This window comes from Entelurus aequoreus, linkage group LG20 (genome assembly GCF_033978785.1).
Source record: "Entelurus aequoreus isolate RoL-2023_Sb linkage group LG20, RoL_Eaeq_v1.1, whole genome shotgun sequence".
NCBI classification, from domain to species: Eukaryota; Metazoa; Chordata; class Actinopteri; order Syngnathiformes; family Syngnathidae; genus Entelurus; species Entelurus aequoreus.
Window position 1 is genome coordinate 9,466,784 of NC_084750.1, and position 17,566 is coordinate 9,484,349.

The following is a 17,566-nucleotide window of genomic DNA, read 5'->3' on the forward strand; positions in this document are numbered from 1 at the left end:
CTTTTAGGGGACTTCTGGTTTGGATGGATTTCCTGGAAAACCTGGCGTTCCTGGCCAAGATGTAAGTCTTTGATTCATGTTGTAGTGGAAATAATAATAATCCAAATAATCATTTTGTTCAGGGTTTGAGGGGACTGACGGGTTTTCCTGGGGCCAGCGGGGTGAAAGGTGACAAGGTATGTCCCCCCCCACATGTTCTTTGTGCAACATACACATTGCATCATTGTACATAATGTAGATATAAATCATAAAGAGGTAGTGTGTAATCATGGTGTACACCCAGACACGCCTCTTTGTAGCATCAAAGCAAACAGACTCGTCTTGTCTGTCTGCAATTAGTGACTTGCCACTTTTCACTCTCCACGCTTAAACACGCACGCGTTGCACTTCTTCTTTCATGACGTTACAGTAAATACACGCTTTCACCAGCGCCATTGATGATGAAATATGAAATATGTCATTATCGCGTGGCCCGAGGACAATACAATTTCATTAATAATACTTTCTTTCTTTCTTGTGGAACTGTGTCACAGGGGGAGCGGGGCATTCCCGGTTTACCTGGTGATGTGGTAAGTGCCTTTGCTCACAAAAAAAAGCATACATCAAAAATAATCATAGTTTTTCTGTCATTTATTTTAGGAATTTTAGTTGTTAAAGATATATATATATTTTTTTTTCTTTCTTTTAGTATCAAAAAGAGGGCCTGAGAGGAGAAAAGGTGCAGTATTATTATTATTATTATTATAATAAACTTGCTATTACATTTTATTTTGCTGTGAAGTGTGAAGCTTCTTTTAACTTGAACACAGGAACAAAATGAAGAATAATAACAATGCTTCCACTTCCAAAATGTTTAAGCGCAGATGTGTTTGCTGTCACGACTTGTTGACTCTTGAGTCTTCGTACCACAATTGGAGAATAAGGTCAACTGCAGTCGTCCCACCTCAGTTTGTGGCTTCACAATGTGGCTTTTTTTATTTTTATTTTTAAAGCATATTCTACATATTTGTAGCCTAAATTAGGCATTTTTGAGCGTAAAAACATTTTTAATAAACTACAAATACTAATAAGTCGGTAGTATCAACCACTGGACGACACCATGGCTCCTGAAGTCAGGACAGTACCGTATGTCCTATTTTCTATTATTATGTCAGTTGTATTGGATTAAAAAGGTCTCGATCCAAAGTTGATATCAGTCCAATATCAACAAAAAAACCCAGGTTTACAATATATTTGATATAAGAACTGCTATACTAGAAGTCTGTTCTGCCCCTCTAACATCTTTTCTTGCTAGCTTAGCAGACAGATAACATGTTGTCTCCTTTTGAGAGTCTTTACCTCAAAACACTGAGTAAGGTAAACATACACAAAGTATGTCAGTATAACTTACAGGAAATACAAAACATCTCTGTGACCTTCTAATATGAAAGAAATATATTAAAATAAATGCGCTAACTCAATGCTTAATTAATTTAACTGAAGCTACTGATTAGCAATTTTACATGGCGATTTCACCGCTTCCAAATTTGGTAATGAAAACTTCAATTAAGCTGCACAATACAATCAAACACCTGCTGTGTAGTAAGTAGTAGTACAGTATAAACACTTTGTTGGACTCAACCAAAGACAAGACTAGCACATTCAACCTATTGGCAAAGACTACTTCCTGCATAGCCTTGATGGTCAAGGCTGCAATACTGGTATCAAATTAGAAGTGAAAAAGTTGATTCATGTTTTTTTTATGTTGTAGCTATGAAAATATTAAATTCATAACTAATTACTCCTTGGCGACGGTCAAACCCGGATCCAATTTAGTGCAATAAGCATTTGTTTAACGAATACACATATTGTCATTTGAATATGCCATCTGTTTTTGTGTGTACAATGACGTCATCAATTTGACCTCCATTAGGGGGTTGGAGGACCTTCTGGGCCGGCAGGTGCTGATGGCCCACCAGGACCACCCGTAAGTGTAACCTAATGTGTCCAGCCCTGCATTGTGCGGCGCAGCTCTTAAGGCGTCGGGGAGTGAGGTTTACACAACGTGCTATGGCACGGCCACGTTAGCACAGCCAGCTAAAAGGCAAGAGTTGAAGAAGTATTAATTGTTGCTGTTTTACACCTGCAGGGTCCTCCTGGTCTACAGGGTCTACCGGGGGAGCCTGGAGAGTTTGGCCAAAGGGTAAGGATGACATTGTTGTATGAAACTCAGCTCCATCTTCCACAAGATGAATCCATTATTTAAGGTGATTGACTGGAACTATCAGTTAAAAAAGCATATGTAACAGGAAATGTAAGATCAAAGACAAATGCAAAAGAAAAATGTCAAAAAGACACAATCTCGCATCCACCTGTAAAAACATGGTGGCCATAACAGTAGTGTCAGCATTTTTCTCATGCAGATGTTCTCTTACAAACAACATTCCTAATTCCATGTCACAACAGTAGGGGGAGCTCCATTTGAGAGATGTTCTGAATGAAGCAAACATCTGGCCTGGCAGCTTTTCATCTCGTTTACTCAATGGGTTGTAGTCCATTTAAAACATTCAATGTTCATTTTCAAGGCTAATTAATTGCCGCCATGTAGCATCCATATGCATGCTTTTGCCCAATGGTGTGCTAGGTTAGTTCTGCTAGTTTCTATGCTACTTGATATGAGCAAAAAGGTACAACAACAGTTTGAACTGATTTTTAAAGCCATTTCATGCATAATACTGTAGATAGGGATGGTGTTGTTTACAACCATACAAGTACCAAACCGCTACTTGAAAAACACTCCCCAAACTGGCACTTCAAAAATGGAAAACATGCATGTTTTTGTAAAAACAACTTTTTTTTTAATGATGAATTTCATGCCAATCAAGTAATGGGAATATCTAATTTCTATATTTTTACACACCATAGAGTGCAAAAAACGATTTGCTCGAGTTGTAATGTTACAAACTCCAAATTTTGGGTTTTCTTGAATGCAACCTCGCCTGGTGTAGTCGTCAGTGGTGTAAAATGAGGAAGTGCTGTGTTGTTGTGGTTGCTGCCTAGCTTGCCTTTTTGGATGTGTAAAGTTGAATAATACATAAATATGATATGATTATAAATTGATAAGTGTTGTTTAATAATAATAATAATAATATGAATACAAAAAATGAATAAAAACTTTTAATAAAGTTTTAGTCTGGTTAGTACCATTAAAGTCAGCACCAGTGCCATTATGGAACTGAGTTTCGGTGCCCATCCCCAATTATGGGTAGGTGTGTCAAATGTTTAAAATATTACATCGAGATTAATCGCATTTTGTCAAATTTAACTTGTAATTAATCGCAATTAATTGCAGATAGAAGTTATTTTTATATTTAAGTGTACCCCAGATTAGGGGTTCTTAACCTTTTTGACCTCGAGACCCAACTTTTCCACTACAGAGGGGCCTGGGGCCTGGGTCCCACTCAAATTTTAACGCTGAATTAGAAATCTTACTCCTGGTATTCAATAATTATATCTAACATACTTACAATTTAACAGGATAAAAAAAACATTGCCAAATGATATGAAATGTGTTAATCACAAAGATTAATTTCAAGGCTTAAGTCAGGCTGATTGCAAAAATATATAATAATTAAATATAATGCCAAACAAGGGATTGATAAAAAATGATGAAAAATGTACATACAATTTAAAAATAAATAAAAATAATGATACATCTTTTTTAAATAAACTAAAATTAACTATCAATAAAACCAAAGTGCAAATGAAAATACAGGTTTACCAATTTGGTCATAATTTCTGCGCTTAAGAGGCTTGTCTATGACTTTAGCTCCAGCCTGTTTGATATTGTGGTGACTGTGTATTACAACTGAATCCTGGGATGGCCCATACAGACTACAGCTGCCCTACTGCCTCAAATCATTTAATTTTCATTACTATCGCCATGGGACTGGACATTTTGTTTGCTAAACATTATGCTTTTATTAAACGGCTCAACACAAAATAGACACAAAGACTTATTGTGCACAGGTGCTCTCTCTCACACAGACAAACCTACTTTCTCACTCATGCTCAGCACTTCCCAAACGAACTAACTATAAATGACAAATAAAAAGGGCTTTGGTCTTGTTGAGAGAGCTGCACTAAGGTCACTCATGAACGAATACATTGGAAAAGAAAAATAGTGGCGTTCAAATAAATGAGCGTTAACTGGTCAGATCAAAATGAAATCATAGTTTTTCTTCATGGTCTGCCCAAGGGAAAGAAAGGTGAAAGTGGATTACCTGGGGTTGACGGACTTCCTGGACCTCCTGTAAGTTCATTTTGAATACACTTAGAATATTTAATTGACTAAGAAACTTTATTTTATATTTGAATGTGTCCTTAACAGAAATAATGACATGTCATGATGCTTCATTAAATAACTCTTTCAGGGTCCTTCAGGTCCAGCGGGACCACCAGGGAAGACGGGTAACACCGGACCACCTGTAAGTAAATACCTGGACTAGAAGTGAAGACACTGACAGGTGTGTTTGACATGGTCACCTTCCCTTTATGAAGGGTTTGCCGGGTGAAATTGGATTTTCAGGCAAACCTGGCGAGCCTGGAAAACCTGTGAGTTCCATTTTTTACACACACACACACACACACATTCAGTTCATAAAACAATCTTTTCAATGTCTTGTGCTTTCATTAGGGTGTTCCTGGTAAAGACGGACTGGATGGTCTTCCTGGTAATGATGGACCCATGGTCAGTATCACTTGAAACCTATTCATCAATAGATTCAAAACATTTCCTTGTGGACCGCATTTCAAACTCAAGGCCCAGGGGCCACATAGTTTGACGTGGCCCGCGAAAGGAAATAATATGCGTCACTTTATCTTTCTTACTAAACCTATTCTTTCTTTCAGTTTTGACAAATGTTGCATGTTTTTTACATTTGAGAATGATCTGACCATTCAAAAACTTTATGTAAACACTGGGGTGTCCAAAGTGTGGCCCGCAGCTCCAGTTTCTTGGTCACCTGCATTTTTTAAATAATAACAACAGTAAGAATACGGGGAAAAAAGAGCAAAAATGTAGATAATAATTTGATATTAATAACTCAGGGGTGTCAAAACTTTTTCCACCAAGGGTCGCATAGTGAACACTCAAAGTATTTGGGGGTTTATTTATAAATTGTTTTATTTTGTAACAAAAAAACAGATATTATATATATTAAAGACAAAAGTTAGGATCAGCTTTGTGTTATGAGGGACAAAGTGTATTACTATTAGTTATTTGTATCAAAATGTCAGCTTATTCTCATTAAATTACGTCTTTGCTCTTTTTATTCATTTTTTTACCCATGTAATAATTAATAATAGTACACTTTGTCACCTATAACACTAAGCTTATACAAAGTTTTGTCTTTAAATATATACACTTTGTAATGTCTGTTTTTAGCATTTTTTTATTTATTTTTTAATTTTTTTACAAAATAAAAATATATCGAAATGGTCCTAACATACTTTGACTTTTTAGTATGTGGCCCTTGGTGAAAAAGTTTGGACACCTTTATGTTAACATATATTCCAAACATTTTTTGTTAGAATAACATGTTTTTTACCCTGCCCTTATGATTTCTAAGTACCTTGTCCATCAATTTGTATTTGAAAAACAATCAAATGCATAAGGAATTGTGTACTAATATCATGAGTAGATGATGTATTAAAATTAATATACTGTATATTCACAATAAAAATTGGCCGTCAGATAGCTATTTGACCCTGAATGAAAAAGAGTTTGACACCCTGTTGTAGATATTAGATATTACTGGTGTAAATGTTGCTCTACATTTAAAACCTACTTGATGAGATTATCTGTTAATGGTTGGTGTGTGGAGGCGTCCTCTTGAGATACAAATTGAACCACATCCTACCCTCTCCAAAAGTATCAGAATATTCCTTTTGTAAATGTACATTGTTAAATATATTTATTGGAGATGAACATTGTGCCTATTTTTTGTCACGGTTGAAAATAAACTTCATAAATAGGATATAGATTCACATAATTAGGTACACCTTGTGTGGTGCATGTAATGATGCATCAAAAAAAGAACTTACCAGAATTTATGTGGCATAGTGTTATTGTGCGCAAGCCACAGTTACACGAAAATAATACTTTACCTTCTCTTGTTTCTTCATACCGTGTCGTAATGTTGCAATGGCACCGTCATTTTTAAAAATCCAACTTTGTACTTACTGGTTTGTGCTGACAAAACAGTCCTGTGTAAAATGTGTATAAATAAAAATGGAAATACTAATTTCATAGATCAGGCGTGAGGGCATAAAAATATAAGGAATGGAAGCAGAAGGAGATTAGGCTGTTAGACAGAATATACTACAATACATAAATACGTCCGTCAATGTGTGACATCACAAATGGCCCACTGGTAAAAAATTAATGTAACACAAAAGTGTGTGCAAGCACAAGTCCAAATGCATGTGTCCTTATGATTTGATGCTTTTGCATTTTTTAATACGAGTATCCAACACTGAAACATTTTTTATTCCTCATGTCTCCTGAAAATGAAAATAGACACGCCTCACAATCAGTCTTTAGAATCATGGGACTTGTTCAAGTCAATATGAGAAGACGGTTATGATGATAAAAACAACATTTGAAAACTGAAATGTAAGCAAATATGCATTGACTTTAGCGAGCTACGAACTGTTAGTGTGTGTGTGTTTTGCTTGTTATTTGACTTGTAACATATCATGCCTGACTCAACATGAAAGGAGAGCGTGTTATGATGCATACACTTTTTCCATACTTGTTTCTTTATGATACAGTAGAGCTCAATCGCTTCCATGACCGAGCTCCTAACTTAAACACTTTTAAATGCAATCAGCTAACATGTAACCTGCCTTCATGCCTTTACACAAACAACACAATAGTGTGCAGTACAAACAAGTACAGACGTTTTATGAAGTAATGCCATAATGTACAGCCTTTACCTTGGAGAGTGAACTTGTACTGTATCTCGTCAAACACACCATCAGCAGCTTCTCTATATTTTCATGGATAAATGTCCACATTATTGCTGGCACAAAAGCCGTCCTCCTGCTTCAGTATGGTGCAGACTAGCAATTGCTTGGCCAAGTTAGCTAGCTACATGCTCCGTCATGACAACGCTAATGACAGCTTGACTCGCCTGTGAACGTTTCCTTCTTCATCCTTGAGGCCCATTCTTCTTCTTCTTCTCCGAGAAGGAGGAAACTTGTCCCTGCGAAGTAGTCCTCACCGTCACACTGTCTGTAGATTTGAAGTGGACCTCCTTGGGACAGTGTTTACATGTAGGAGGAGGTTTAGGTGGGAGACTCAAGTGTTGGTGTGGGAGGTACAGAAGGCAGGGTGGGTTATAATTTTAAAAATGTGACGGCTGAAAGACAGACTTTTTTTTTTAGTAACAAACAAACTTTAGGCCAACAACAGCATTCTGCAGAAGTGAATGCTGACTGATTCTGCCCAGCCTCTTCTCTTGGCTGTGCTTTCTCTAGAAGGGATAGTGGGAATCTCCTTCATCCATTCATGCCCGTTACTAATTAGACACTGAGGCATTTGGCTACATTTCGGGCTACACCGAGCCGTTCTGGGGTTTAACCTGCCTATTTGGTATCATCTGAGGTGCTGCACATAATATGCCCTGTCAGCCATACATGTAGCTGACAATTCACTGAATATCATCCACTTCATCTCAACCCTGCTTGGAAAACCTCTCCAGCTACAAGCTAATGCTAGCAAGTAAGACCAGAGTTTTAGGGGGGATCTCAACTAGCAGTGTGAAAGCTCGTACCTCAGATTTGTGCTAGCACCTCAAAGAGACAGCTTGTGTTGAAGTACCACTGTATATATTTCTTTATTCGCTAGTCCACTAATGATAGTTCACTTATTTTTACACTTGTATGATAGCCAAGAATGTTGAAATACATCAAACATTGTCTTCTGTACAGATCATTTTTTTGTTGGTGGTCTCTTGTGTTTTGTGTTGGTCCTGTGCTTTTCTTTTGGTGGCACTTCCTGTTGAGCGCTTCACACATCTTGCCCAGAGCATTCCCCCTCACCTGTTTTTGCTTCTATTTAAGTTGAGTGTGAGCCACCATTCTTTGTTTGGAATGGATATTATTCATGTGGACGCTAAGTCCTCCTGCCGTGAGTTTTGCTGTATTGCAGCATTCCGTTTGTTTGTTTCGCACCTGTCAGTTTTAGTTCCGTTTTTGAATAGCCCTCCCTATGCTTCAGTTCCAACTCAGCGGCACTCCTCTTTGTTTGTTTTGAGCATCCTTAAATACTTTTACCTGCACGATGCCTCCTCCATCTTCTGCATCTTGGGAACACGCAACTAATCCGCGTCATGCGACCCCAGCGTCACAAATACATGCAGTTTGACACTGGAACAGATCATTCCCATTCATTCCAAAGGGAAGACATTGTAATTGAAGCGCTACAAGAATATTAAATGTGGTGCTAGATTACTGACGGTTCACCTGGAATATCTAACTGTAAGTGTGATGTCTCTGAAGGGTCCGAGAGGAGAGCGTGCAACAGATGGTTTTCCTGGCAAGCCTGGACCAAAGGTACTGTAAGCACATCTCTATCTTAAACACAACATTGTAACTTTTTGAAGTGTTTTCATATGATGTATCCCCTCAGGGTGATGATGGGCCTCCTGGACCAAGAGGACCTCCTGGGGAGCGAGTGAGTGAACTGAAGATGACTTTTCTTTAATTTTCTGTTTTTGCCGAGTTGAGGAATTGATTATATTTAATAGGGAGAGGCTGGTGCTCCTGGTCAATCAGGTGTTGATGGAACAAGAGGAGAGAGGGGGACTCCGGTACGTATTACCAACACATAATCACAAATGTCCACATGTCTACATAGAATTTATTGATTTATTTAAATGATTTACTGTTTTAGGGTGAAAGAGGACAGGAGGGACCATTTGGGCCAAAAGGTGAAAAGGGTGACAAGGTAAAGTATGACAAATCTGGATCTAATTGCACACTGATACTTCTAATATATTCCAATAATTATATTATTTTTGTATAACTCATTAAAATCAATTCATCATCTCCTGCCTTCAGGGTGAAATAGGAGCCAGGGGGCCACCTGGTATTGCTGGAGATGTAAATATATTTTTATATAATACAATGAATATAGTTACTGTAAGCACTGATAATAAGAGGGAACGTTTTATTTGACATATTTTTGTATTTTGTTTTTATAGGTAGCAAGTGTAATCCCTGAGCCGGGAGAACCTGTAAGTTGACTCTTTTTCTTTGAAAAAATGCAAGCATAAAATATGTATCAGTTGGATTTAATGTCCTTATAGGGTGTCCAAAGTACATCCCACATTTAAATACTATTACTAAAAAAGTTGAAATGTAGACGCTAAAAACACAAAGCTGACATGCAAGCTGTTTTTTTCTTTAAAAATCTATTGTTTTGATTTTGAAAGTGAAAAATATGAAAATGGCCTTTTTTCAGTGTGCAGCCCTCAGATATACTAATTATGTTCTCACTCGTAGGGAAAACCAGGAGAAAAGGGAGAGAAAGGAGAACAAGGACATGCTGGAGAAATGGTGGGGATTTATTTTCACTTTCATTATTTTTTTGGAAACATTCTCTTTATTTTTTCTTAAATGTGAGCAAAGCACACCCTGCAGTAGGCAGGAAAGTCCACTAGATGTCAGTAGAGATACAAGAAATACCCTTTCAGTTCTGAAAGGCTTCTTATGTGCAGTGTGTAATTGTATGGGTAGTTAATAAAGTAAATACATATATCTAAGTATTATTTATTTGAAGTCTTTATATATTTTATCTAACACTATAACATTCCAAAATTAATATATATGGACGGAGAAATGGTACAGAAATTGTCCCCACTTTACGAGTGAATACATTAATTCCAACATGTGCTTATTAATATTCTCTCTATGAAGGGCCCTCGAGGATTACCTGGCGAACAAGGCTTCAAGGGTCCGCCTGGAGCAGCGGTAAGTCGCTAGGGACTTTCTAGAGCACATAAAAACAACACTTACAACAATCAGTCTTACTTTTCTTTGACTCAAGGACTGATTTACTTAATGTTTGCGTGCAATAAAACACCTGCAAACTTGATAGCACACACAAAGCTGATCTATTAATTGTGTGCAAAGTGGGTCGCATCTGTTAATTGAGCAGAATAAGGAGCGCAATCCATTTTGCGTCTGTCTTCATGAATATGCAGAATAAATGCTATTCATCAAAACATCCACAATACTGGGAGAAGATGCAAATACACAATGTGATTTGTCAACACTCATCAACGTTCTGTCAGCACTTAAGTGTTTTATGTAGCACCTCTGAAAAGTATGTGCAAACTGACGCACACTCGGTGCTCACGCTGCAAAGATAGACGTGGTACGTCTGTGTGTCAACATATTGGCATGGTCTGTCAGAAATAAAAAGTATTTGATATTAACTTTTTAGCAACATCATTTTATAATTTTATAGCCGCATGATGGGTGACTTAAGGGGCTAAATAAAATTGGTTGCTTGAAATGTATTTTGAACATGTATACAGTATCAATATGATACATCACATATTTTACATATTTTCTAATCCCCCCCTTTTTTCACTTCATAACAATTACTAACACATACTTCCTATTCTCAGTTTGTCCTCAATTTACATCAATGTGTTTTAACTACCGTACATCAGTTCTTCTCATAAGTAGTTAAATCAGTTATGATTCGCTTGATCAGATGGGTATTTCATTTTCAATAAATTTATGACGTTTGTCATAATTTTTCTTCTTTATACTTTGTCAACACTTTTAGTTTGAACAGTCTCTTAAACTAGATCATATTAGTACATTGATTTATTTACTTAATCCATTCCATAATTAGATTCCACATACTGAGATGCTAAATGTTTTAAGTGTTGTACGTGCATACAAATGTTTTAAGTTAGATTTTTCTCTAAAGTTATATTTCTCCTCTTTTCGTCGAGAATAATTGTTGTAAATTCTTGGCTAGCAGGTTATAGTTTGCTTTGTACATCATTTTACATGTTTGCAAATGCACCAAATCATTCAATTTCAATATTTTGATTCCATAAATAAAGTGTTTGTATGTTCACTATATCCAACATTATGTATTATTATAACTGATCTGTTTTGTACCAGCGCTAATGAATGAAGTGTAGTTATTTCCCATATTTCTGCACAATAACTCAGATATGTAACACTAGTGAGCAGTAGACAATATGAAGTGAATTTTGGTCCAGAACATATTTTGCTTTATTCATTATAGAAATATTTCTTGCCACCTTATGTTGTATATTTTTTACATGATATTTCCAGTTCATTTTATATTCTATTATTACACCCAAAACAAGATTTAGCTCATTCTTTCAATTCCCACTCCATCTATTTGTATTTGTATGACTTTTTCTTCTACTGTTACCAAATAACATTATTTTACTTTTACTGAGATTCAAAGAGTCTGTTTTTGTCAAACCATCTCTTAAATGTACTCATTCCTCCTGTTATTTGTATTAGCTTGTGTGTGTTCTCTCCTGAACAGAACACAGTTGGAATCCAGAGAGGTTCATTAGGTCTTCAGGGAATTATGTAATGTGTTATTCTTCTAGCCAGTCCTGTGTGTTTATTTCCGTACCTGACAGTTTTGGCTACAACTGTTGCTTTCCTCAACACAGTTGTGTCGGCAACTAATACTAACTTTAAGTCTTGGGTGACTTTACAAATGTCGTTTATATGAAGATTAAACAATTTGGGTGCCAGTATTGATCCCTGGGTTACACCACAAGATATTTGTAGCTCTGTTGATATACTTTCACTTAGCTTCACGTATTGTCTGGCTTCTTGTCCAGTTTAAGACCAACCCTCTGATGACATATTGTTCTAATTTTGTAAATAAGATGTTACGATTAATTGTGTCAGATGCTTTAGCTGGATCCATAAATACTGCTGCAGCACATAGGTTGGTTATTTTGATGAATGGCATCGATGTTGAAATGTTGGCTCTGTATCCATATTGGTTACACTTTTGATTATGAATTTGTCCAATCTGTTGTTGAATCAGTTTTCAATGATTTTAGAAAACCTTGGAAGTAAAGAAACAGGAATTCAATTGATTTGGTGTCTGCTGCCATTTTTTTTAATGCTGTTACATTTTTCATTCATACTATTTATTGTTAACATACATTATATTGCCAAAAGTATTTGGCCACCTGCCTTTACTCACATATGAAGTTGAAGTGCCATCCCATGGAATTGCCCAAAATGTTTTGGTATCCTGGAGCATTCCAAGTTCCTTTCACTGGAACTAAGGGGCCAAGCCCAACTCCTGAAAAACAACCCCATACCAAATTTCACACTCGGCACAATGCAGTCCGAAATGTAGCGTTCTCCTGGCAACCTCCAAACCCACACTGGTCCATCAGATTGCCAGATGGAAAAGTGTGATTCATCAGTCCAGAGAAGGTGTCTCCACTGCTCTAGAGTCCGGTGGCACCACCACTGCATCCCACGCTTTGCATTGGACTTTGTGATGTATGGCTTAGATGCCGCTGCTCGGCCATGAAAACCCATTCCATGAAGCTCTCTGCGTACTGTACTTGGGCAAATTGGAAGGTCACATGAAGTTTGGAGCTCTGTAGCAACTGACTATGCAGAAAATCTTTGCACTATGCTTCAGCATCTGCTGACCCCTCTCTGTCAGTTTACGTGGCCTACCACTTTTTGGCTGACTTGCTGTTGTTCCCAAACTCTTCACTTTTCTTATAATAAAGTTGCCTTTGGAATATTTAGTAGCGAGGAAATTTCACGACTGGATTTGCTGCACAGGTGGCATCCTATGACAGTTCCACGCTGGAAATCACTGAGAGCGGCCCATTCTTTCACACGTTTGTAGAAACAGTCTCCATGCCTAAGTGCTTAGGACACCTGATTGTCATCATTTGGATGGGTGGCCAAATACTTTTGGCAATATAGTGTGTCTCCTATATGAAAACTTCTCAAAGTATGCGTTTTTTTGCGTCTTGTCACAGTAAGTGTGACATGAGCGCATCTTTGGTACTGGAAAAAATGTGGATTCAGATGTCGATGCACTTTGCACTGCGTCTAAAATGCCCATAAAAAGTGGTCAATGTCTCCTTCATGTTTGAAAACATAACAAACGCCACAGGTAGGGGCATGATAACATGAATGTGCAGTCAATGAGTGTCTCTATGGTGATGCCACGTATAGTACACGCAATATTCTCATTTAAGGCAGGTGGTCTGCACTACTTTTCAATCAGTCTTAGTAGATCACACGCAACACGCCCACTAATAGTACATGCTATTTTATAGATTAGCGCGTGGTACTAGGATCTTAGTAAATGTTTGTGCACCCTCCTTCCAGGGTCCTAAAGGTGACACAGGACCTCAAGGAGAGACAGGACGTGTTGGAGACCCAGTGAGTGTCTACACTTGTCAACAGATGTCCTGCAATGCAGTGACTGATAAATGTGTTTCCCCTTTAGGGCCCTCCAGGTGTAGCTGGTCCTCAGGGGCTCCGAGGACTACCAGGCCATGCGGTAGGTCTACACAGACCATTAGATATAATAATGTTTATAATAATGATGATTAATGAACATAAGTTTACTATGATGATTAACAGGTTTGCTCTTTTAGGGAATACCAGGCATCATTGGGCCCCCTGGTGTTGCAGGAGAGAGAGGAGACAAGGTTGTTTCAACACTTTTTTATATGTTTGTGGGAAAAATAGTCTGTTTCACATTGTTTAAAGCTTTTGTGGGCGGTGAGAGCAAATAAACCCGCTGACTGTATTGTAAAATACATGAAATGCTCCAGTGGACACATTCAAAAGCTGTTTTTTAAAATTATGCAGCAGTTTTAATATCAAAGGTCACTCCACTAGGTACTCTCTCACCCATTGGTCAGCTGTTCTAAGTGCAGAAAAACCAAGAATGTTTGTTGATTCCTTCTATTCTAGACGATCCTTGCAGGTACTGCATTCAAGTATCAAACAACAACTAAGGAGTAATATAAATGCTACAATTGAGTATTGACTGAATGAAACTGCCATAAGTCTATTGGACATATTTGGAAGCCATGTTTAGTTAGTATTGCTGCGACTTTGTTCTTTTTTAAAAGAAGTAAAAGTATCTTTGTGGGTGCAAATAAGTTACTTTGCTAATAGATCAAAAATGTAGTTTTTATTTGAATGTAGCAATATTTTGTGGATTGGTGTTTTGACAAAAAAACTTTTTTGAAGTCAGGAGGCTTAATTTTTTGTTAATGCATTTACCAGTTTTAGAATATGTAGAGATACTAATACACGTTGGTGAAGATCATGAAAACATATTTTATAGTGTTTTTTGTGTGTACAGAGGGAGTTAACGGCACAGACCACAAGAGGGCGTAGTTGCTCTATGATTTATTATATATATATATACCATATATATAAAAACAACCCATAATACTTAAACTAAGGAAATGGAGTGTGACTAAAGAGAGTGGACCAATGAGCATGGAAGCGGGAGGACACTGAACTCGAGAATGCACAAGGACAGCCAGATACAGGACAGCTTACTGTAACAGGGAACAGAAAATTATGTTCTGGCACCCGATAGCAGGTAGAGCAGGCTTTTGAAGGCAGTCCTGATGATCAGCGTGACAGTGTTCAACCTATTGCATGTTGTCCACCATAGTGGACTTTTCACCAATTCATTTGTAATTGTATAATTTAAAAAAATGAAGTTTGAGAGGTTTGTGTTTATTACTGGAAAGTAATAAACACTCTCTACGTGAGTACAAGCGGCCCCACCTACATCCACAGAGACAACGATAGTAGGTGACTGGCAAGAATGTTCACTTTCTTTCATTCCGCTTTTGATGGCTCAAAAAATGGTGGCCATGTTTGAATTACATGAAATGTCAGAAATGGGATAAAGAACAAGTAATTACATTTCAGAACTGATCCAAATCACCGTCTGGATTCATAACTTTTTTATTATTAGGTCCTGGCAGAAGTTCATTATTAGAGCAACCCTACTAAAATAGCAGCAATCATGAAAAAACACTACTTTTACAATATGCATACGTCATAGATATAAATAAGTCTTTGTTTCTGTTTGTTTTTTAAATAGGGAGAACCAGGCAAATCAGGACAAGCAGGTCAACGAGGTTCACCTGGAGAACCTGGTCTGATTGGACCTCCTGGACCGACAGGGAAGGGAAAAGATGGCCTATCAGTAAGAACCATTATTATACTTTGTTTCAATTTATCTGCATAATGTTTATGAAAGCTAACTAGTTAACAAATGTGATGTTAAATAAAATGGTTTAGTAAAAAAAAAAAGGTGAAAATGGTTAAAGTTGAAAACAAAAATCATGTTAATGTACTGCATGCATAATGTATATCATTGACATTCATCAGTTCACCTCAGGGCAATTAAACTAGGAGTTCTGCCACATGTTGTGCTTTTAAACACACATTTTATGTCTGGCAACACCAGTAGAACACAACAAGCCTGAGTCGGCACATTGTGTGCAACATGTTCCACCATCTTTTTTCACTTCAGAGCTGCTGATGAGGCAGGAAGAATGTTGTTCAGAAATATCACATAAAATAGCACAATGGCTTCACAGCAGTTCTTTTGTTGTTGATGGTTTTTTTTATACAAGTGCCGAGAGCGATGGCCCTGAGGGCTCACTGACGTTTATATGCAAAAAAAATGAATGAACTTGTACACACTTTTGATTTTTATGTGCATAAAGCATGAACTTGTGACCCTTTTTTGGTGTTTACATGCATAAAGCTTGAAGTTGTGCACACTTTTGATGTTTATGTGCATAGGGATGTCACGATATGAACATTTCTTAACACAGTTATTGTGATTGAAAATATCACGGTTATTATTACCGCTGTATTTTTTAATGTGCCCAACATTTTCAAAAAGTACATATACTGAAATCTTTTGATCAAGTTTTATTTAAAAACACAAACACATTCAAAATTATTTCCTTTGTAGGAGAAACATTAATGTAGATAAGAACACAGTTTCATGGACCTCAAGTAGAAGTTGAATGTGCATTTGCAACATAAGCATTATAAACAAAGTAATATAGCAGAAACAAAATAATAACATAAATAAATCAAAATAAATGTGAAAATTGTGCAAGATAGCACCTTCTGGACATAAGAGATGAACAAATGTTTGATTGATTGATTGAGAAGTTTATTGACATCTTAAAGAATTGAATCCATGTAAGATTTTTGCAAGATGGCACCTGATGGCCATAAGATGTAGCTGCACTTTTTGTCCATTGTCCATATAGATAAAGATAGTGTTCATATATGAGATCTAGTCTTCTACATAGGGCTGCATGATGATGGCCAAAATAATAAACATTCATTCACAATTATTTTTTATATTAGGTAAAACAGTGTTGGGGTGAGAACGTGATGCCATCATGTCATTTGTAATATCTAATATACAGGCTAAAGATGAACGTTATCCACATATTTAAAGACAAATATTTGTGTTTTTGTTCATTAATAATATCAACGTGTCAGATTTTGTCTCATTTCATGATGCCTTTATCTTTATTTTTACATGTTGATAGAAGTTTATTTTTTATTTTTTTAGAAGTTACGTACATTCTGTGTACATTGACGTGTCCTAAATGTATGTAGATGCTGTATCGGGACACATCCATTAAGAGTTTGAGCAGATATGTCATATAGGAATTAACTATACACCATAAAATATTAACAAAAGCTATGTCACATGAATGGTTTTCAAATGACTTTGTAGAATTAAAACAAAAAACACCAGTAATGTAAAAAAACATGGTTTACTTTTTGATATCAATATAAAACACCATGCAGTTTGGCTAATAAAGATGAAGTCAAATAAAAAAAGCTTTATTCTTCAACAACAACCATGTACTTCAGTCCAACAGTTTGGCTAACAAAAATAAACTGGAGTGATACCTCTCACATCTAACACACAATCGTTGTGCCTCATTGACAACTCAGCGTGTTGACACTTCACAGTTTGCGTTCAATTCCATGAGTAGACTGAAACATTTTAGCTAGTATTGATGTTATTTGAACACTGACAGAGTTAGCAGTTAAAGGAAGAGTGAAAATCCCAGTAAACAAACGTCAAGACTTCATACACAAGTTGTGACAACGTTCCCTACACTCTTCCTGGTGCATGCTAACTCAGTCACAGCAACTGAGTGAAGGACGTATTTGGAAAATTAAAGCAACATCAAATTTTTTTTTTCTCCTGCATACTTTTTGTGTGGGATAAATGTGTTTGTCTCCAATATTGTCCACACCTGTCTCCATCTAATAACAGCAGTGCAGTCTCAAACCTACGCCGAGACTCCACGCTGGTTAAGCAAGTGTAACAAAGCAAGGTTGTGTAGTTGTCGCCATTTTTCCGCTAGTACGCATGCGCTGCTGCGACTTCCTTTCCAGCAAGTGAGCAGTGTTGCCTAAAAGTTTTTATTAGTAAATG

General features: G+C 36.9%; 1 protein-coding gene across 1 annotated transcript in view; it reads left to right on the forward strand.

Annotated features, from left to right (window-relative positions):
- Positions 1 to 17,566, forward strand: part of LOC133635908 (collagen alpha-1(XXII) chain-like) — a 94,126-nt gene that overhangs the window by 45,339 nt on the left and 31,221 nt on the right. The window contains exons 18-39 of the mRNA XM_062029364.1: positions 8 to 61; positions 123 to 176; positions 534 to 569; positions 689 to 718; positions 1,913 to 1,966; positions 2,129 to 2,182; positions 4,238 to 4,291; positions 4,413 to 4,466; positions 4,540 to 4,593; positions 4,676 to 4,729; positions 8,545 to 8,598; positions 8,675 to 8,719; positions 8,793 to 8,855; positions 8,939 to 8,992; positions 9,106 to 9,147; positions 9,249 to 9,281; positions 9,550 to 9,603; positions 9,964 to 10,017; positions 13,432 to 13,485; positions 13,553 to 13,606; positions 13,704 to 13,757; positions 15,182 to 15,286. Coding sequence (XP_061885348.1) covers positions 8 to 61; positions 123 to 176; positions 534 to 569; positions 689 to 718; positions 1,913 to 1,966; positions 2,129 to 2,182; positions 4,238 to 4,291; positions 4,413 to 4,466; positions 4,540 to 4,593; positions 4,676 to 4,729; positions 8,545 to 8,598; positions 8,675 to 8,719; positions 8,793 to 8,855; positions 8,939 to 8,992; positions 9,106 to 9,147; positions 9,249 to 9,281; positions 9,550 to 9,603; positions 9,964 to 10,017; positions 13,432 to 13,485; positions 13,553 to 13,606; positions 13,704 to 13,757; positions 15,182 to 15,286 — 1,164 coding nt within the window. The remainder of the gene's footprint in view (positions 1 to 7; positions 62 to 122; positions 177 to 533; positions 570 to 688; positions 719 to 1,912; positions 1,967 to 2,128; positions 2,183 to 4,237; positions 4,292 to 4,412; positions 4,467 to 4,539; positions 4,594 to 4,675; positions 4,730 to 8,544; positions 8,599 to 8,674; positions 8,720 to 8,792; positions 8,856 to 8,938; positions 8,993 to 9,105; positions 9,148 to 9,248; positions 9,282 to 9,549; positions 9,604 to 9,963; positions 10,018 to 13,431; positions 13,486 to 13,552; positions 13,607 to 13,703; positions 13,758 to 15,181; positions 15,287 to 17,566) is intronic.